The sequence below is a fragment of the Gobius niger genome (genome assembly GCF_951799975.1).
Source record: "Gobius niger genome assembly, chromosome: 20".
Classification (NCBI taxonomy): domain Eukaryota; kingdom Metazoa; phylum Chordata; class Actinopteri; order Gobiiformes; family Gobiidae; genus Gobius; species Gobius niger.
The window spans coordinates 9,570,216-9,591,854 of NC_136871.1; the positions used below are offsets into that span (position 1 = coordinate 9,570,216).

General features: G+C 40.4%; 1 protein-coding gene across 1 annotated transcript; it reads left to right on the forward strand.

Annotated features, from left to right (window-relative positions):
- The first annotated feature begins 11,938 nt into the window (after positions 1-11,938).
- LOC306979287 (inhibin beta B chain) lies at positions 11,939-13,462 on the forward strand. The gene is made up of 2 exons (XM_079578167.1): positions 11,939-12,454; positions 12,668-13,462. Exons 1-2 carry the CDS (start codon positions 12,136-12,138, stop codon positions 13,447-13,449), a joined length of 1,101 nt encoding a protein of 366 aa, XP_079434293.1. The 5' UTR covers positions 11,939-12,135; the 3' UTR covers positions 13,450-13,462.
- The last annotated feature ends 8,177 nt before the right edge of the window (positions 13,463-21,639 follow it).

Consider the following 21,639-nt stretch of genomic DNA (forward strand, 5'->3'; position numbering starts at 1 on the left):
CTTCCACCGCTCCCTGCTCTCACAACCCTCCCTCTCGCGTGCACGCTCTCCCCGACACACATTTCCTCAGCCCTCTCCATCTTTCTGTGCAACACTCAAATCTCTATGACAGCCAGCCCAGGGTCTGTGGGAAACCCAGCTGTTTAAAAGGGCGGCAACGGTGTCATTCCATACAACAGTCACCAAACAGATATAGAAAATCTAAATAGTTTGTCAATCTCTGGAATTAGGGTTGTCCCAAATCTGTTTCCAGACACTAATAAATACTTAAACTAGTATCTAATCAAGATGCTCATTTAGGTAATGATACCTGCAGTTTACCCTAAACTAGACCTTTCTGGAATAGTTTAAGAATGGTAAAAAAGAAGAAAATAAAAGTAGAAGGCATTCTGAGAAAAAGTTCCATAGCATTACCTCATCTACACAATTAGACAAGACATGGTAAAGAAAACTATACGCAATGCAAATGTAACAGTGCTCATTTTTTTCACTAGAACTGAATGTGTATTAAGTATTGAGGTGTCTCTTTGTATCAGAATCCAGTTTGAAGTATTTATTGTGACAACACTACTGCGGGCTACTTACTCAAATGTCTCTTAAGTGGAGTACAACACCTGGGCTCAAGTGGTTTGTGCTCAGCTACATGTGAACTCTCTGATTAAACCCAGAGACAATGATCCCTCTATCAATGACCGGACTGTATCTAAAAAAGTACTAAGTAACGTATTTCACTTTGTATAAAATTGTGTATAACTTATGGTTATGAGGGTAATGACCGGGACAAGAGCACAGATACAAGCGGTCGAAATGAGTTTCCTTCTCATTGTGACTGGGCACACACTCAGAGATAGGATGAGGAGCTCAGTCTAGAGCCGCTGCTCCTTCACACCGAGAGGAGCCAGCTGAGGTGGCTCCGGCATCGGTTTCAGATGCCTCCTGGTCGTCTCCCTCGGGGGGTGTTCCAGGACTGTCCCGTTGGGAGAAAGCCCCAAAGAAGACAGTGGTGCCGCCAGGGATCCCCCAAGAACAGAGGAAGTGTGCGTGGAGAGGAAAGTCTGGGCATCTCTGCTCAGACTCCTGCCTCTGTGACTCAGCCCCGGATAAAGCCGAAGAAAATGGATGGAAGGCTGAATGCATAAGGTCAAGTTAGCTAAGCATTAATAAGAAAAGCAAACATTTCTCTAAGAAACAGAGATTGGATGCTAGATTGAAATATATGTTGGGATAAGATTAGCCCTTTCTGGAGAACATAGGCTGATACCATGATGCTTTGGTGCAGGTCTGCAGCAGCATCACTTCATTGAAGGGACACTGCTGTGGCTTTAATGGCGGCGCGTGGCTGGGCCGCGTGCAGGGCCTTACTATGTTTGTATGTTCAACCCGTGTTAGCGTAGGTTTCCTTCGGGGTCTCTGGTTTCCCCTTCCACAAAAACATGCAGGTCAGGTTGGCCCATAGCAGCTCAGGACTAACCCTCCATTTGTTCTACGTAATTTAGTTATACAACTGTATACTGACAAAGGAAGCACTTCACAGTATTAGTAAAATCAACAGATACTATTCTAATCTAATTAAAATGCATATATATAATCCAAAAGGAAAAAAAGGTTATAAACCGTAGTGGACTAACCTGTATAATGCCACCACCATGACAACAGGTGCCAGTGTAAGCTAAGCCACATTTGTCCTTTTCAGAAGACGCCGTATGTGTTTATTCACAAACTTCTCAACTGTCACTACAAATAATTAGACATTTTAATTGCAAACATCTTTTGATAAAACGTGAATAGGCTGAATTTAGCTTAATACAAAGCTGAAGCATGACAACCTACTGTAAAATTTGATAAAAGAAGGAAGAGTGAAAGATAATTAAAATAGCTCATTAGATCGGACTCCCATAAGGCACACATTTGCATCTTCTCCCTCCAGCGGCTTTAATGGAAACAGAGCCTGGAAGATGCTGTGATGAGGCAGTCAAAAGTTCAGCATCAAAGACAGGCTCAGTGGGGCGCTGGAGGTAAAATATTTTGCATCCACACAGTTCTTGTGTATGACGGCAGCCTTAATAAGGATCCTTGTTTCTGACCAGTGTGCGTCAAGCAAAAATAAGGATGTTGGTTTGGATGGTGCTTCGTCAGCCCGTCTCAGCAACTACAGGCCTTACAGTGGTCATTTCAGCAGGGGAGCTTTACATATCACTCGAAATCATTTCTCTGTTGAAAAGAAATCTTTGCTACCCAGAGCTATGTTGGACTGTGTGTCAAAGCTTGGTTGGAGTGGCCTCCCCTGGCTACAGGTTGAATTACACATACTAGCAATATAAAAGGTTTCATTCATACCAAACAGCAGGCTAACAAAAAAATGGTTTGAGTGCAAAATGGCTTCACTTATGGATTCTGGGCTTTAAAAATCAAAGGACACGTTTGGAATCCACCTATAACACGACATAATCCAGAAAATACAAAACGAAGTGCATTCAGGCTTGGTGAGTAATGCAACCTCCATGTTTCTGAAGTGGGAAAAATGTTTTAACATAACGGAAAAAAAAGTTAATGTCGATTGTTATGTTCCCTTTAAGCAGAAAACATCCTGAACATGGCCACTCATTGGCAGGAGTTGATTCTGGTAAATGGTTCACCTTTGCAGGATTTATTAACCGCGCGTTTCTTCAAAAACATCTCACAGCACATGTTGAACATGGTTTGCAGCTAGATTGTGACTTTTTGATGTAAAGCACAGGGCATAAAATATGAGCATCAGAACATTTTTTAACCATATTGCAGAGTTCTAAACAACTACATGGTTAGAAGGTTTTATGCATAATAAAACCCCATGGACATGCAATATTCTACTTTAAATCAACCATTATAATTGTGATTTTGATTTGGCTGTGATCATCATGTATCATCATCTAATGTGCAATGCTAGTCCTACAGCTTGTACCATATTTACCGGACTATTAGTCGCACTTTTATTCATAATTTGGCAGTTTCCGGAGCATCTAATATGTGATTTTTTTTTAATTCAAATATATAATTTCACATGCCACTAGAGGGCACTGCAGGAAAACCAAGCAGCAGAAAGAAAGTTTGGAATGAACGAGGAAGCGGAGGTTACTTTTGGAGAAGAAAACAAAACAAAGCTAATCACGGGCTAAAAGCTCGATGGACACAGCGAGAGGAACAAGTTTGCAAATGAGAGCTTGAAAAACGAGCTGTTGCAAGAGGTTTGTAACGATGCAGTGGTTTGTTCGTTATGCTATAGTTATCTGAACTGTTTATGTGACGTGAACATACCAGGCACGTATTTAGTTCGTTGTTTATGCTTCATGAAGCTAACCATCTATGTGCTACGTTAGCACACCTATTCAACCTGTTGTTTTGTTTCTTCATTAGGCATTTTATGGCTACTCCGGAACGACGTATATATGTTTTTATCTTCTTCATTGTTCATATTTTGGCTGGTGCGTCTTATACTCCGGAGCGACTTAAAGTCCAGAAAATACAGTGGTCATTTCCAGTGCACAGTCTCTAACAAGATTCACCACAGGTTAGAAAGCAATGAGCTTAGAAGTAAAGCAGGAGGAGTGGGAAGGGCTGGGCAAGGATCAGCGGCCAAAGATACCACAGATAAACTGTTCAAGCTTTGCTCAGAGTGCAGATTTTAATGCCTTAGAGCCAGAGCGACTTCTTTCTTTTACAGAAATCATCGGCAGAAGACTGAGATTCTCCTCTACTTCACACCTGCACCTATACGACCAGTCCCGATATGGGTTTATAATGAAAAAAATCATGCCAACGCGACAGTTGAAGGACAGATATGAAGAGAGCAGATTGATAACCGCAGTGTGAATGGCAAGATAAGATGGAGCTGCACTAATGTGATAGAAGAAGAGGAGTGATTAGCCCAAGAAGACAGAAAGAGGAGTGGTGAAGGGAGGCAGAGAGAGAGGAGCAGCAGCAACAGCACCACGCTTAGTGCTCTGGCAGAGATCTATAAATAGCTCTTCAAATCTCTCTAGAAAAAGCCACTCTTCTGCTGCTGCTGCTGCAAACACACGGACAGGAGTGCTTATGGATACCTGACCGACTCAAAGCCCATGCATCATTTCTCATGCAAACATTAGGCCTGGCTGTAATCATTTGTATTGGCAGCGTTTTACGGTCTGAAACAACACATACGTCGCCCCTGTTATTTTTTTCATGAATATTTGATTACATGAAGTGAACAGGGTAAAAGTAGGCTACCTTCATCACTATATCACATACTACAGCAGTTAAGGAATAAAACATGGGTTGTCAGAATCTACCCTGAAAAATCTAATCAAAAGCTTCATATATGCTTTCAAAATCTAAATGTGTGGTGTTTGTGCTGGTAAGGGTTAAACATTGCTTGATACTGCATCGCCCTGTGCATGTTGCAGGCCATACGGAGAAGCATGTTCACAGGCAGCCTGGATACAGATTTTTTTTTTCCTTTGGTGGCCTAAGCAACAGCAGACTGTTGATTCAGTGACTCACCTGCAACAGATCCTACTATGGAGCCCGTTCTCAAAAATAGTGCTTCAAAACCAGCAGGAAAATTTCATAATTCAATTATTATTGTCAGCACGACACAAAAGGAGCACCTGCACGTAACCCACAAACTATTTTCGGCAATTAATTCACAAGCCGTGCAAGAAAAGAAAGCTTAACGTTCAAAGTAAGAATGAATTAGGTTTAAACTCGATCTTGAACTGTAAGACAATGAAAACGACACCATCTCAACCTTGCTCTCTTCACTTAAAAACAAAGGCTAAAACTGTCAATACTGAAATGTGATTGCAAGGGCAGTAAAGTGGTATGTTAAAGCCTTGACGACACAACAGGCCAAGTAAATATTCATACTTCAGACACACACGGCGTTCTCCCAGAGCAGATGTTTGAATCTCAGCTCCCACAGTCTGTGCTGTGATCCCACCTTGTTTGACACAACAGTCGTCAGTCTATTTCCAGCTCAAGTGTCACAACGTGAGCACAAGCTAAGGCGCGAACAAAGTAATGATCATTTTATTACCAGTATTCCGGATTTACTCTGAGTTTGTTCTACACCGCTACTCAAAAGCGGGTGGTGCTTACGAGTAAAACGTAAATCCTTATCGATTAAGGATTGTCCGAGCAAAACATTTAACACAACTAAAAACACAAACGCATTCACAAACGTCTGTGCTTTGTTTTTTACCTTTTACAACATCAACAGACAACCCACATCCATTTAGCAGGTCTCTGTTTTCACTATTCTCTGATGCACATGTGCAGAAAACATCTACGCATGTGCAGCTGTTACATGAAACATTCACAAGAAAAGTGTATCTGTCCAGAAGTATTTATACGTCGACTGTATAGAGTTCGGGAATGTGAGGTCATATCGCTAAGCATTATGGGATTAGCAGCAATTGTAAACTAATGGAGATTTTAAAAGTTATTGTTCACATTAAAACACTTGGACACCACAGTGAGTTAGATGTTTTTACCAGCAGTAACTCAACAGCTAACGGAGCTGTTCCACTGCTTTTCTCTCCACTTTTTATACTGTTTTTAGCTAATGTTAGTCAATGGAAATGTATGCCAACAGCTGCAAAGATGGCCGATCTCCATGGTAACTGTGGACTTTCCCGAACTCTATATGATCCAGGATAACTAATGAAAATTTACACTAATCATTTGTTATGTGTTTGTATATATGAGTTGAAATTAAAGGTAGGCTTGTAGCTTAGCTTGGCAAAATCAAGCACTGCAAGTTCCACAGTAAAGTCAACATCAAACCAAGTCTAAAGACACCACACTGTCCAGTAAATGCTCAAATGCAGAGAGTTGCAGATTTGCTACTTTTCATTCAGCTGAACAGCCCCATTGCTTCAGTCCTTCTAACTATCCTCTGCCACTAAAGATGAGCCACAGAGACCCTCACAGGGACTGGCTGCAATAAATGAACACCTCCACATCCAAACACGGTTCTTTTTGCGTTACATTTCATTTGGCACTGGGAATCATAGATAGACAATCGATTTCAAGTCATCCGAAATGATGAGTGTTGTGCTCACCTATCGCAGGCTGTGCGTCACGACTCAAGTTGAATCTTCAGGTTGTATCTGTGGGGAAAATAAATCGTTGTTGTTGTTTTTTGGCAAGTTGTTTTGCAGATGACAGAAAACACCAGTCAATCCCCACGCTAACAATGGCTAGCTCACGGTTAGCTCGCCTCCTTTGGGCAAGTATAATTAGCCACCACAGCACCTAACATTACTGCCGTGATAGCCACCTAGCTAGTGTTAGCATCGCAGCTAACTAGCGTTGTGATATCTCTGCTCTGCACCAGCTACCCCCTCTTGCCAATAATCCCCATCACGGATCAACGTGAGAGTGACAGACGTAAAGCACGTTTCTAATTACCACGTTATGAATGTATCACCCCCTGGCAGGTTTCGTGAGTGTGAGATGCTTGCCCCGGTGGCTAGCGCTGCGAATGACTTACCAATGCTAATAGAAAGGTGCTAGCTGGAGTTGGTTCACTGCGACCCCGACCGCTGTCAAAATAGCGCCGTGTGAGCGAGCCGTGGTGTTAACATTACACACTTGGGGGCTGCGGGCGCTCGGCTTTGGGGAGAAGACGGATCCGGCCACAGCGACGCGGGCAAACGACAGAAAACACGAAAGAATAAAATAGTACAAATTAAAGAAAAAAGAAAGAAAACGCTATTCCCCCTTGTGTTCAAAGCTCCGGTGTGTGTTGTGTGAGCGTCACTTTTTTTTTTTTTTTTTTTTCGCCTCACCGAGAGTTTACGTCAGCGGCGTGCTTCTTGAGCGCGAGGATAAATATAAAATACAGAGAGGCGAGTGTTGTTCAACCTGTATGAGCGGCAGGGACGCGGTGAGGTGGCACCGGTGCACAATGCAGGGTGGCACCGGGATTTATTTCCAGTGGAGCCTTTTCTCATTTGAATGAATTGAAATGAAGTCGAAACCAGTGTTAATTTTGTCGACTAAAATATTTAGTCTTAATTTTAGTCAAAGTGTTATTTTTGACGACTAAAATTGGACTAAAACTAAATTAAATGTTGTTCATGAGACTAAAACTGTGACTAAAATGTCCAGATATTTTAGTCGACTAAAATAAGACTAAATAAAAATGAAAAGGAGAGACTAAAATCATCCAAACTTCTATTGACCGTCTGAAAGAGCCTCAGATCATTTAAATTCACTGCCAAAGGATCAGCTCTGAGCTTTGTTCATGTGGAGCAGCTCCATGAAGCAGAGGAACAAGATTAAATATGATAATAATGAATATTATAAATGCAAAGTCGACTAAATTAGTCTTAAAGTTAGTCGACTAAATTTACTTGCAATTTTAGTCGACTAAAACTAGACTAAAATTGAAACAATTTTTTTTACTAAATCTCGACTAAAATTAACTTACATTTTAGTCAAAAGACTAAGACTAAAACTAAATTAAAATATGTTGTCAAAATTAACACTGGTCGAAACACGATTCAATAGCAGTTTGTGAATTGTTTTTGGCTGTGTATTCAAAATGGTAAATGAATCACTTTAAACTGTGTAACTTCAAATGAACATGTAAAGACATTATCTTTAAAAAAGTATGCCAGCGAAGTATCATAATTACTATTACATTCTGAGACAGGCACACACTTGCGTTTTTGTGTGTGGTTGCCTGGATATGAATATCAAAATATAAAGAAAGTTAAAGACCCTAAAGCATTATTTTGCATCGACTACAGCAAGTTTTTGTGCGTTTGGAAATCATTTTGTGTGAACTCAAAGTGAGGTCAGCTTGTTAGTTCAAGTTTACATGACAATGGACAAAACACATGTTTCCAATATGTTCATGGATTACATATACGTACACTACAAAAAGTAAATATCAAGCATTGGCTTAAATGACTTGAATTGAGGAAATGTATCTTGTTTTGAGCGGTTTTTAACTCATTTAGACACTTTCGGACCAAGTTTACTTTGCTTGTTTGTGGACATTTCAGACCAGTTCTAGGGTAAATCTCGCTTGAAATAAGAAAGTAAAATTGCCAATGAGATAAGAACAATTTTCTTTCCCCATTGGCAAAGAAAATGACCTGAAATAAGGACGAAATGTATCGAAACGAGTCAGAAACAGCTCAGAACTAGTGAAATAATCTAGGACAAATGCCCAAGAAATTCTTAACTAGTCAAAACAACTAAAATTTGGATTATTGTGCTCAAATTGAGATGTTTATACTGATCTAGTTAATTACTTTTTGCAGTGTATGTATACTTCAAGGATGTATACATGTCTTTTTTTCTCTCCCTTTCCCTGTCAATCTATAGTTGGTATAGCAGGGCTGAGCGATATTATATATATTTTTGTATGATCAGAACGAAAGAGAGATGTGCCTTGGTATAACTCTTATGTACCATATGGTGTATTTATTTATTTACGACTGTAAATGATAAATCCTTTATTTTTATTTTTTGGTAACTGTAAATGATGAAATTCTTTGACATTTTGTACGATCATAAACGATTTATATCAATATGTAAGCACAGACTCATGCATCGGTTTCTTGCATGAGTCTAGCGGAAAGTTTATGTGAAGATTACTTGAATGAGAGATAAGGGGTAGGTTTACTATAAGTTCTTTGAACTTCTTCCTACTCCTTTTGAGCACAAAGTCTTGTTTTGTATTTTTTTTCTTTCTGTAAAATGTTGACATACTTTTTTCTGCTCAAATGAATAAATAAATGAAATTAAATGACTGAATCATTTGACTTGATCAAACACACATTTCGCTCAGCTTCAAAAGTTATCTATCTCTAAGACCTTTCACCCACAAAGTCAATAGGAAGCGTTCACGTGACATCACAACACGCTAAAGAGCCTATAATTTAATATTGAGGTGGAGGGCAACTGGAAATTCCATTGCGGTAACTATGGTAACTGTGGTGACTGACTAATTGCAGATTTTTTTTTTCTCATCTCATTCATCACTGGAAGAATCCACATTAAACAAAAACTGTTTCAAAGTTCACTGTCCACGCATATAAACCAACGTCCAATTCTTTTCTCATAAAGGCGACTAAAAGTGGAGACAATATTCCAAAACGTGAGCGTGTGTCAGGTTTCTGAATCCAATTGCTGTCAAATACTGACGAGGAAAATCAATTGTGAATTTTCGTTTTGGAGATTTCTTGCAAAAGCTGTGTTCTTCCCATAGAGTTGTATTGGCCCCTGCCCTCCACCTGACACTATGACATCACCACATTGTAAATCGTGGTGATTTACAATGTTTTCCCTTGAGAAGGCAAAACATTTTAGAAATCTGTTTATCATTTGTCTGAATGACAGGGGATAGGTCGGCCTGTCACAATAACACATTTGAAATTCGACATATTGAGGCAGGAAAGTATCGCGATAAACAATATTATGGACTCTATCGATACTAGATACTGTCAACTCTCAGGCATAAAAATGACTGTAAACCTTTGTTCTAAAAGTGCAGCATCATATCTTAAAATACCACACAAGATGCAATAAATATGAAATATAATATAAGTTGCAGCTGCAGTTAAAAATCAAGGTTCAAAGAAAAAATAGGGGGGAAATGCAAATAAATGTACATACGATAAATATCGAGGCCAGAAATATATCGTTTATCTGTGATTTATTGAACGATAAGTCGATATAGTAATTATCGTGACAGCCCTATAGGGTTATGTTTGCAGAATGCGGTGTACATTTTTGAGGATTAAACTTAAAGTTGTAGTTGCTAAAATTCTGGTTTAGGCAAACAGGCCCCTTTCAAAACGTCAAACAATGTCACCAGTGTTAATTTCATCGACTAAAACAGTCTTAATTATAGTCAAAATGATATTTTTGATGACTAAAATTGGACTTAAACTAAATTAAACTAAATGAAATGTTTTTCATGAGAATAGAACTATGACTAAAATAAAAATGAAAAGGAGAGACTAAAATCTGTCTGACCGTCTGAAAGAGCCTCATATCATGTAAATTCACTGCCAAAAGGAGCAGCTCTGAGCTTTGTTCATGTGGGAGAAGCTCCATGAAGCAGGAGCTTAATTAAATATGATTATAATGAATATTATAAATAAATAATATACATTTTGTCGACTAAATTTATTTGCAATTTTAGTCGACTGAAACTAGACAAAGATATTTTTTTGACTAAATCTCAAATAAATTGAATTACATTTTCGTCAAAAGAGTAAAATTAAATTATAATATGTTGTCAAAATTAACACTGAATGTCACCGTGTAGGTTTATGTGATTGATGATTTATTCAAGCATAGGCCTAACTTATAGTCAAGTTTATAGCATTTTTACCTTTATGTAGTGTCCACGGGCCACCACAAGAGGTCAGGCGTGAGCTACACAAAGTGTGTGAATACTGGTACTGTGGTATCGTCACTTGTGGGAAATTCTTGTTCACACCATGTTCTGACACATGCAGGATATGATTACTCCATTTACCAAAGCAATGCTAGTGAATCAGGCTTGTATTAGCCAACTACAGAATACACTTCTTTTTTTTTTAAAGGAAGAAGAAGTCCACATTATCAAGAAATGTGTCATGAATGTGAACAAAACTGCCTTTGTCCAAGCAGTTGCCCAAGACAATGAGGCTATGACAGTTATGAGTTCGATCACATTTGCCATGTCATTTTACTTTATGTTTCTTAGTTTATAACAGACAAATAGCCAAAGCAACTGCAAATTATTCAGAACTGTAAACCTGTGTTGGATCAGGGTTTAGGGCTATGATAAGGGTTAGGAACGGCAAATGTGCAAGTTGTGTTTCACTCACACAGATCCTACACATAGTTTTAGAAATGAGAAGGTCTTGGCTTTCAAATGAGGTACAGTGGGGCAAAAAGTATTTGGCCAAAATCCAATACAATGTCCATGTGAAACTGACCAAATACTTTTTTCCCCCACTGCATCTATAAATTGACTATTTAGCTGTTTTTTCCCTCACATTCCCTGCCCATTTGAACCCCCTGAGTGTTTCTAAGAGCTAGATGTAACAAGTAAATTTCTCCATTGTGTGATCAATAAAGGCCATCTTATCTGATCACACTGACATATCGGCTGAAAGCTCTACGGTCAACACGCTTTGGGATTTGGATATGCGTAATTGCTAAACCCTATAACTCAAACCCTAGCCCTAAGCTTGCAGATAACAGGTTCAACAACAATAAATAAATCCTGCAAAAGCGAAATTTGCAAGAATATGCGGATAAGAATAGATGATTGTGAATGTAGAAGAAGGTGAAGGAGCTCGTGGGCTGTAAGATCATAAGAGTCATTACGCAATCGACGAGTAAGAGATCAATTGTCAAACTTTATTCAACAGCGAGACAAACAGCATCCTGCGAGCTTGGGCTGTTGTTGTGTTGTTGTTTATTATCCACATGGCACTGTCATGCTCTGCCTGCCGCACAGAAGCAACCGAGCATGTCCAACACTCGGTGCCACATTTGAACAAGACGGAACCTGTTTTAAATACCACCCAGTCTCCGCCTCACCGCCGAGAGCACTTTCTCACATTTTACGCACTGTTTGATGAGGCTCGTGTCCCGCAACTGGGTACAGGGGTGATTCAACTTTGATCCCCGACTGATGATCTTCTTGTGGTCTTATTCGACACAGGTTTCGACAAAAAAGGCCGTGTGTTCATTCATTTCCACACTAATTACTCGAGTTTATCTTCATCATATCGATCTAATTCATCCAATAGGCAATAATAGCCTGGTTGTGCGCATACATCGGTCTCGTTGGTCGTAACAGTGAGTTGATGAGTCAGCTCGTGCATGTGTAGTCTGTCAGTGCTTGTTGTGCCGTGCGTGATTTGCCCGGTGCCCCGATGCGCTCATTGGTGCGTCCCTCTAACGTGTCACTAGTTTTGGTGGATTACCCCTGATATCTTCTGCATCAGGAGCGAGAAAGAGCACTCCTTCCTCAACTTCTCCTCCTCACAGCTGCCAAGTGGACAAACCTACCCCGCAACCGCGCGCAGAGAGAAACACTTTTTTGTTTGTTTTGGTCTTTTTTCTGCCTTCGCCAATCTTTTTCAGTTCTCCATCATGACGCCGTCTGTCTTTTCTGCGGTTCTTCTTCTGACGCTCAGGTTGATCAGTGGAGTGTCCTCGGGGTGCGCGTCTTGCGGCTTGGAAAAGGATGCAGAGGAAAGGTTAATGGTTGAATTCGCCAAACAGCAACTTTTGGAGAAGCTGAATCTGAAAGAGAGACCCAACATCACTCACACCGTGCCTCGCGCTGCGCTCCTCACCGCGCTGCGCAAGCTGCACTCGGGACGTGTGAGGCAGGATGGCACTCTAGAGCTGGACAACAGTTTACCCATCAAAGACAAAGGCTATGAAATAGTCAGCTTTGCAGATATAAGTAAGTTTATTGTCACACACCTTAATGCATCTTGTACTGATGATCTTATTTGTTTAGTGATGTTTGGAGCAAAAGGGGAACTCTCGTTTTTAACTGGGCTTATTATGACAAACTTAATGATCAGACAATGTAGAAAACCATGGTAATGTTGGACTATGTGTAAGTAAAGGTAATTTAAGTGATGACTGACGTGCTTGTGTTTCACTTATGCAGATAAGAGTCAACACGGTGAGAATGCCAGCCAACACCTGGCCTTCCAGTTCCTCCAGGAACAGGGTCACAGTATCCAGGTGCTGCAGGCCTCGCTGTGGGTCTATGTACATACTTCTCAGGCCTCTCAGAGAGACTCCCGCCTGCCTGCCAGGGTCTTCCTCTCTGGAGATCATGTGGAACAGGGCTCCAACCGCAGCCTGGTCATAGAGAAGATGCTGGAAGTGCAGGACAGTAACTGGCACACTTTTCCTATCACCCGCACACTGCAGACTTTTCTAGATGGAGGCCAACACAGCCTTCACTTCGAGGTCAGTTGTGATGACAATGGGAAGAACCTTTGCTCCTTGGGTGAGACAGGAGACACCCCCTTCCAGCCCTTCCTTGTGGCACAGGTGCGCCTACGTGATGACCACTCCAAACGTTCCCGCAGAAAGCGCTCTCTGCGCTGTGGGAATGACGTCACTGTGTGCTGCAAGAGAGACTTGTACATCAAGTTCAAAGATATCCAGTGGCACGACTGGATCATTGCACCCGAGGGTTACCACATGAACTACTGCATGGGCCACTGTCCTCAGCATCTGTCAGGTTCTCCAGGCATCGCATCTTCATTCCATGCCACAGTCTTCAGTCAGCTCAAAGTCAACGGCATCCACACTGCCATCTCCTCCTGCTGCGTCCCCACAGAGCGCCGCCCACTGTCCATGGTTTATTTCAACTCTCAGCACAGCATTGTCAAGACAGACGTGCCAGACATGATTGTGGAGTCCTGTGGATGTACATAGATTCATGTCAGTTTAAAGCCAAATATTTTTATGTTCAACTAAATTAGTTGAAACCCTGTGATTTCAAGCACAAATGAGATATATTTTCACAATGCCTTTGCTTTAGAATGTTTTTTGTAGGTTCTTGTATTTAAAGTATTTACAAATGCTGCTATCATATCATATGATATATGATATTCTGCTCTAATATGCAGTTTACTGTGCTAGATACTAGCCACTTCCTTATGCACCTGCTGAAATGTCTTCATCAACCTTGTACATTCATTGTAATTGCATATCATTTTGTTATATATTACTTAAGACTTGACTGTAGTTAATACAGGACTTTGGAGATTTTACGATGACCTTCCTGTTTTGGCATATTTCAAAATACTGTTTTACTTTCCTTCCTTTCTTGGGTTTATTTCCAACATTTGTGAACCACTTTTCTAAAAGAAAAGCTTTGAGACTGTGCCTTCAAAATGCACATTGAGACCAAAGAGATTGTGTTCAGTAACATGTAATAGCAGTACATTGACAAGTGCCTGTTCTATTCAACCAGACAATCGCCTTTGTTGTATTTCGGCTTTGTAAATCTGGCTGTGATGTGCTAACATCATCATCCCTGCAGTAATATTTGCAGGTAATCAGTTGGGTAACTCATGCTCATGACACTACGCGAACCCAGGGTCATTCCTCAGAAGCGCAAGCAAACATTGAGTGATTGCCAAGGGAGTCAGAGTCAGGGAGTTTGGTGGGTATAGCAATCGTGGAGTATTGCACTTTGACAATTTTATCTATTCTCTGTCTGCATGATTGCGGTCAGTTCACATCGTGTTGTCAGAAAACACGTGACTGAAACGAATTTTGATGCGTCTGCAATAAAAAAGAAAAGAAAATGCATATTATTAAGAAATGACATGCTGTGTAACATACTCGTACATTATCTGCATTAACAGCATTTTGGTTTCAAATTACCACTGATGAACAACTCAATATCTGTGGTATAAATAGAACAAGCACTTTAAAGCCCGAATGTGATGTTAAAGCCCAGATTAAACTCTGGTGACTGCGGTCTAAGCATGTTAACATAAAAATGTGTTCTCTGTAATCATTCTTGTGAAAATGAAGAGTATGTTTATATGTTATATTTTGACTATGGAAAGATGTATTTTAATAAACAAATCAAAGAACAATATTCATAGCAGCTGATACATATGAAATGCACAAACAGAATACGTCATAAACCTTTGAAGTTCACCGATCCTACGCTAAAGGTCTCGTATCATTTAACAGAGTAGTTAATAATTACTGTGATGTCAATACGTCAAAAATAAATTAGAAGAAATTGGCCCTGAGTGGCTCCTGGATGAGCCTCTGAAGGGCAAAGGCTGTGCTTACTCATACAAACAGTGAAGTGGCTTTATGGACTGTCTGTGTTTGGTGGGCAAACAGCTGCTGGCGTGGAGTCATCTCGATCTTTACCATAGATTTAAATGGGCTAATTTGAGAAACAGGCGCTTTGTTTGTCTCAGCACCGCCTAATAATATTTGCGTAATAATGGCATTTGTATGATAAATGAAGTATCTATTGGCAGCACAAATATTTTCACAATTGCAGAGGTCCCCCAGAATTTGAGACCAACGTATTTCCAAGTCCATCCTCAAGTTCAGCCAAGAAGTGGTGCAGGTGAGGGTTACATAATCTAAAATGAACTAAGGTAAAATTAGATATTTTTGTACAATAGGATTTAGGCCATTACGTCAAGTACATGATAAATAAAAGAATACACTGGAGCTCATGTGCAAAAAAAAACAGCCTACCTTTGGTTTGTTGACATTGGCATCTTGGTCTCTGACAGGCCAGGAGCAGCACGGAGCCTCACACACTAAAATAACAAAACGTCCTGTGAGGATTTGTATAAGCATTCATTACATCGGTGATTCTCAACTGGTGGGTCAGGGCCCAAAAGTGGGTCTCACAGGAGGACCAGTTTCAGAGCTTTGTTTGACTGTCTATAGATTGTTGACAGTCAGTTTCAATGCTCGACCTCTAAACCCCCACATGAACCGAGCACATTTTCTCCAGTTTGCTCAAATCTAAAAGCAAAAAAAGTGGCAAACGAGCGACGAAAACGCGCAGGAAAAGCAACAATAACACAACAAAGAAAGTGACGGAAACACGGCTAAAGAGTGATGAACAAGCAGCAAAAAATCAACAGGAAAGCCACTAAAGAGTGACAAAAAAGTGACAAAATGCAATGAAAAAGTGACGAAAACACAAGAAAAACGCTTCAAAAATGCAACAACAAAGTTAAGATCAGGCTTGTTGGTCTTAGCTTTCAAATGAGACATGTTGTATCTTTTTTTCTTGAGTTTTTGTCATATTTTTGTCACTCTTCAGTCCCATTTTTGTCGCTTTTCTATTGTGTTATTGTTGCTTTTCGGGCACGCTTTTGCCGCTTTTTAGTTGCGCTTTAATCCTCGTTCTTCGCTCATGTTGCTTTTTTTGAAGCTTTTAGATTTGGGTAAAGCCAAATAGGAGAAAATCTGCTTGGTTCATGTGGGGGTTGGGAGGTTAAAGGTGCATTATGTAACTTTTATACAGAAAAAAAAAAGTTGATATTAGTGCGACCCAGTGGTTGTGCGGGTGGACATCACGACGCCTTTACTTTCCATCAAAGTGACCTCTTTTACGCTTAAGGATTAAATGTTTATGAGGGTTTCTGGTAGGTAACTATGGAGATGGTTCCACCAGCAGTGAAAACCTACCTGAAACCCGAAAAACAATTGTTCCAGAAGTGCTACAGAGGCCACTAAGAAGGAAAGTACAGCCGCCGGGTCACTGAAAGGTCAAATACCCACTAAAATCAACTTTTTTTCCTGTATAAAAAGTTACAAAATGCACCTTTAACCTCCTAACCCAGTAAATGTGTTTTTATACATGGTTGAAATAAATTGTATCATGTAGGTCACGGCTGGTCATGGGCTCCTAAGCTTCACCGACTGAGAACCATTGCATAACAAAAAGGACACGACATTCACTACACAAGCCAAACCGTAACAATATTTACCTCATGCGTTTCTCTCCGCTGTTTTTTTTTTTTTTACAGTGCCTGGTTAAAAAACAGAAAACAAGGAATTAGCACCAATTGAAGCAGCATATACTAAAAAAATGGTACGCACAATAAAATAGTACCACAACATTGCACATCCATCCATGAGGAACAGTTAGCTTTGGTGAGTAGAGCTGACTTTTATGTCAAATGTTGATATTCCTCCATATCCACAGCACCACACATTTGTATTGTTTTCTTTTATCATAATTGCAAATGAAAAAGAACAAAAAAAAACATGTAAATTGATTGGGATCCAAATCCAAGTTGTTGCATAACCCAATTCACGGGACACAGGACCGGTGTTTGATTTTTGAATTACTTACTATACTTACTATAAATACAGAAACAGTTGGATAGGTGGATATTCACTCCCCCTATTTATTGGTAAAATGAAGTCTAAAATTGAAAATGTTGATTTTTTCTTTTCTTCAAAATAATCTACACTCGGCCTATTTTAGAGGTTGTGACTTTCATTGTCGTGAGCAGTGAGTGCAATTTACCAAAGTCGACACTATTAAGGTCTGACACTTACTTTGAGTTGTACTTTTGCACTTATTTCTATATTTTGTGTATTACTACTGCTGGGTGAACGGTGTAGATTGTTTATACCAATAGAAAATACATTTGTGTGCTTCAGAATCAGACTACACTGCTGCACAATTAGATAGACCGGTCTGAACACTTTCTAAAGGCACTGGGGTACGCCGATCACCTACTGACCCACTGGTATAAAATCAAAGCCTACTGACTTACTGATACACTGACACACTGACCCACAGACCCAGCATTTGCCGTGTGTCACTCAAAGCCCTAATCCTTTACTCTACTCGCAATCCCACAAATCCTCCGGGACGCTAAGGTGGCCATCGTCCTGGAGGATTTGTGAAGTCATGACAGGACACTCTCTCCCCTGGGGGCAGGTAAACAGTAAACAATCGCATTAAGTCCACGCTGAGTATCAGTGAAGATGATCAGAGAGAAGGGGGTTCACTAAAACTAGGGCTCTTAAAACATGAATATCAATGCAGTCAGAAAGTTTTCCAACGTCTTTCAGTTTCTATTTTTGTTATATAATGTAGCTTGCGGTCTGATACTGAAATCATATGCTTATCTATTGGTAACATGTACGATGGTATATTAAAAAGAGAAATGTTAAATTTGAAAAAGAAGCATCAGCCTGAGTGCACTTTATACAACATTCATCCATTTTCTTCCATTTTTCCGTTGTCGGATCATGGGGGCAGCAGTTGGAGGTGCCCAAATCAAACTGCACCAGCCCCTATGGCTCCTCCTGCAGGTGGTGGGTCCATAGAAGGACGGCCTCATGGTTCTAACCGGGCCTGTTGGTCTCTCATGAGGGGCTTCTAAACCGCTCTTTGTCTGACCCATCACCCAGGACCTGTTTGCCATGGGAGACCCTACCAGGGGCACGAAGCCCCCGACAACAGAGCTCCCAGGATCATTCGGGCGCTCAAACCCCTCCATCACGTTAAGGTGGTGATTCCAGTTGTACATTTTTACTATCAGTCATTATAATAACATATGAATAAAGGGCTTTGAATGAAATATGGTTCAATGTGTAATAACTTGTACCTATGGGTTAGATACACAATGGAATAATGTGTATTTGGTACATGTTTGGTACATGTACAGGTACATGTTATTACAGATTGTTACAGAGCATGTTTCATTGTACTATACTTAGTTAGGTACAATGTATCAGGGTTGTGTAAAATAAAGTGATACCTTAAATACACCCATTCCATCCCATTCAAACGTTGTGTCAAGATTCAATATGTGCAAACAAACTATGAAACCAAAATACATACTTTATGATTAAAGAAAACGATTTACTCATGTTTAACTAAGCTTTGGACTTTCTCTCCAGTTTGTCTTTTTTATTAGTAATAGACACATTATCGCAGTGAGTTGATCATCAGGAATTGTTCATAGTCATCTCCATTCTGTTTCAGGAAATGGTGGCAGATGAGAAACCACCCTGGCCTCCAAACATACGTGTCCATAACAGCACGGTAATTATGTCACGGCGGGTCATAAGCTCTTCAGTGAAAGGCCAACCGGCTGAAATAGTTATAACATGGTGGCTGAGTTAATTAATTAAGAGTGCCCTGTGAGAAAGGTCTAAGTATCTTGTCTGCACTCTTGCTTCAGAGCAGAGCACTTCAAATAACCGCTAAATCCAGGAGCTGATCCCATTACGCCAGACCCACTTACCTGTTTTAAATCTATGTTACATCAGCGTAGCCTTGTTCCTGAACCAATGGAAAGTTGTTGTGATTCCCGGTCGCTTGTGTGTTTATGTTTTTTTACTTTTAAACTTTTCAGTAATTTTTGAGCTAAAGTATGAAGTACAACAGTAGTAGTAGTACGAGTGGTGGTGCGAGTACCTAAAAAAGAAGCAGTTTTTGTAGTAATAGCAGTATTACCAGAAAACCAAATTGACCAATTCGGAATATGTAGTAATAGCAGAGCCAGTTTTGTTCCATTGCTGCAGTAAGCTTTTTTTTCTTTAAATTCTTTGTGAATAATAAAGTCTCAAACCACCAGAGCTTGAGGGTCACTGATTCCAATTAGTTTGAGATGAAAAATCCCATTAAAGGGCGTCAGAGTGACCGTGGTATTTACGCAATCACGTTTCACTCCAGTGTACAACTCTGGAAGTTTCCTGCTTCCAATTCAGCCCGCGGGACACAACAAAGCATGTCCATTGTCCCCTCAACAAATGTAAGTCTTAGCTTGATCAGTCAACCTCATTAAAATGGCCCTACCACCTCAATAATGCCCGATCTTGTCCGGTCTCAGAAGCCATAGGCGGGGTTGATGACTAACTGGAGGCAAGACCGTGTGGGAATCCCCGGGAGCCTGGGTGAGTGAAATGAGTGAAGTGAGTGAGTGGAAGTCGAAGGATCTGAGGAGCAGGTTGGCAGCCTCGTAGCTCATGACTGAACATGGAATGAATGAATAATGCAAGATGAAATTGTATAGCACTACTTTAAAGGGACTATACTAGTTTAAAAATGTTAAAGTTATGTATTTTCCTCCCCCTACATGTTCCAGCCTATGTCCTAATGTGTAGAATGAGCCCAGACCTGTTCACAAGTGCCTCTATAATCCTGCGCTGTCACTCAAAAAGTTGTTACTTCTAATCGAAGTGCCGTCATGCACGAACTTAGTATAGAAGGTGCAGTTACGCGTAAGACCTGAAGTGGCAGTAGTGAGCAGAAAAAGGACCAAATTGCACGTCGTCTCTGCTGAATTATTGATATAGATTTCTACCCAATAAAGATACAAAGACATGGGGAGGAGCAAAGTGGTTCAAAAGCCCATAAACACATAAATAACGGAGAATGCTAGCACGATGCTACATGTTAGCATCGTGCTAATGCTAGCGCCGAGTACGACTCTTAACCCCCAGCTGAACCCAGTTTGGCTTTACCCCAATCTAGAAGCTCATTGAAAAAAGTGTCAAAATAGCGATGAAAACGAGACGAAAAGAAGGAGGAAAATGCAGCAAAAGAATGAAAAAGTGACGTGATGAAAAACCCAACAAAAAAAGCGATGGGAAAGAAATGTCAAACAGTGACAACAGTGTGAGGGTAAAGATCCATTTAGATGACTTTTGTAGGTCTTAGCTTTCAAATGAGGCGTTACACTGGCCTTTTTTTCATATTTCCTGCCTATTTGCACACCCTGAGTGTTTCTTATAGCTGAATGTAACAAGTAAAATTCTCCATTGTGAGATCAATAAAGGCTGTCTTATCTTATCTATAGGCTGTGACCTTATGGATTTTGGGTAATGCTGGCCCAATGTGCTCGGTTAAGGCGGGGGTTAAGAGGTTAACAGTAATTTGATCTCTGATTTGTGAAATAAGATCTCTCAAAATCATTTTAGGTGACAGAGATTCAATGCTGGGGGGCTGGATTTGACCCCAGGGCCTGACGTCGCCTTGTATAGTAGATTGATACAACTCTTGCATAGTATCATATACACAGATGTAGAACAGATCAGCAAGATCAGGAGTAACTTAATGAATATTCTCAGTGATTTTGTCTGTAGGCCTGTGGGCGGCTTGATCCTATTCCTGCAGCTCTAGATCCACGTTAAACCTGATTGTTAATAAGATGCAGTGCTGCATAATGAGAGACAAACACTCCTGCTCACTCACATTTATATGTGAAAAACAGATTTGCAGAGGAATTTGGTTTGGAGGTAACATGACGCCACAGATGATACCCAATAACTGATTAGCCCTTCCCTCCCTTACCTGCCTCCACATAAAGCTTTGCATTGTCTATTTCAGAAACACACCTTACCGTGCAGACTCTGAATGCCCCACGGACATCTCATGTAGCAATAAACTTAACAGCTCCAGTCGATGCTTCTTGGCACTTGGCAGTCTTTGCTTTAATCCTTAGGCGTTGCTCATTGGACCATATCATTTTTTGGCACCACACCCGTCTCATAAATCTGACAGACAAAAGACAGATGACGGTATGATTAAGTTCATTCACAGTTTAACCACTACAACAGATCACGCTGGTATAGACGAACATGACTGTGCAGTGGCTCAGTGGCAGAGCGCCCGCCCACCCATCCAAAGGGTGGAGGGTCAATTAGTTTAATTTATTAGTTTCGGTTTATTTCAACAGGAACAATGTGCAAAAAGCTTGAACTAGTTTCCATCTGCAGTCCCTGAGTTACAATTTAAAACGTACAATACAATCCCAGCTCAGGCCAGCTCTTTGTGCCCATAGGCAAGACACTTCAGCTGCCTTGCCGCCAGTGTCTGTATAGACTGGTCGGTGTATGAATAAGTGTTTATGTGTGGAACAAATTATGTAAATTAGCTGATCTTAGCTTCCATCCGGCGTTTACATCCACACATCGCATCTGTTTCAAGAAATAATACAGTAAGAACAAGGAAATAATGTACAAATCCAGGCTCTTCAATAGTATGTCTAAGTACTTAAAACACATGTTTATATCACACTATATTTAATAAAGGACTTAATAAAGAGCTAGTATCCGTTGGTAAAAAAGATCAAAAACACTTCTCGCTGCTGAAAAATA

Excerpts from the sequence above, each read along its gene's own strand:
- LOC306979287 (XM_079578167.1), top strand. The coding sequence starts at position 12,136 with ATGACGCCGTCTGTCTTTTCTGCGGTTCTTCTTCTGACGCTCAGGTTG. Across the intron at positions 12,455-12,667 it reads AGTCAGCTTTGCAGATATAA|ATAAGAGTCAACACGGTGAG; the intron begins GTAAGTTTATTG and ends TCACTTATGCAG.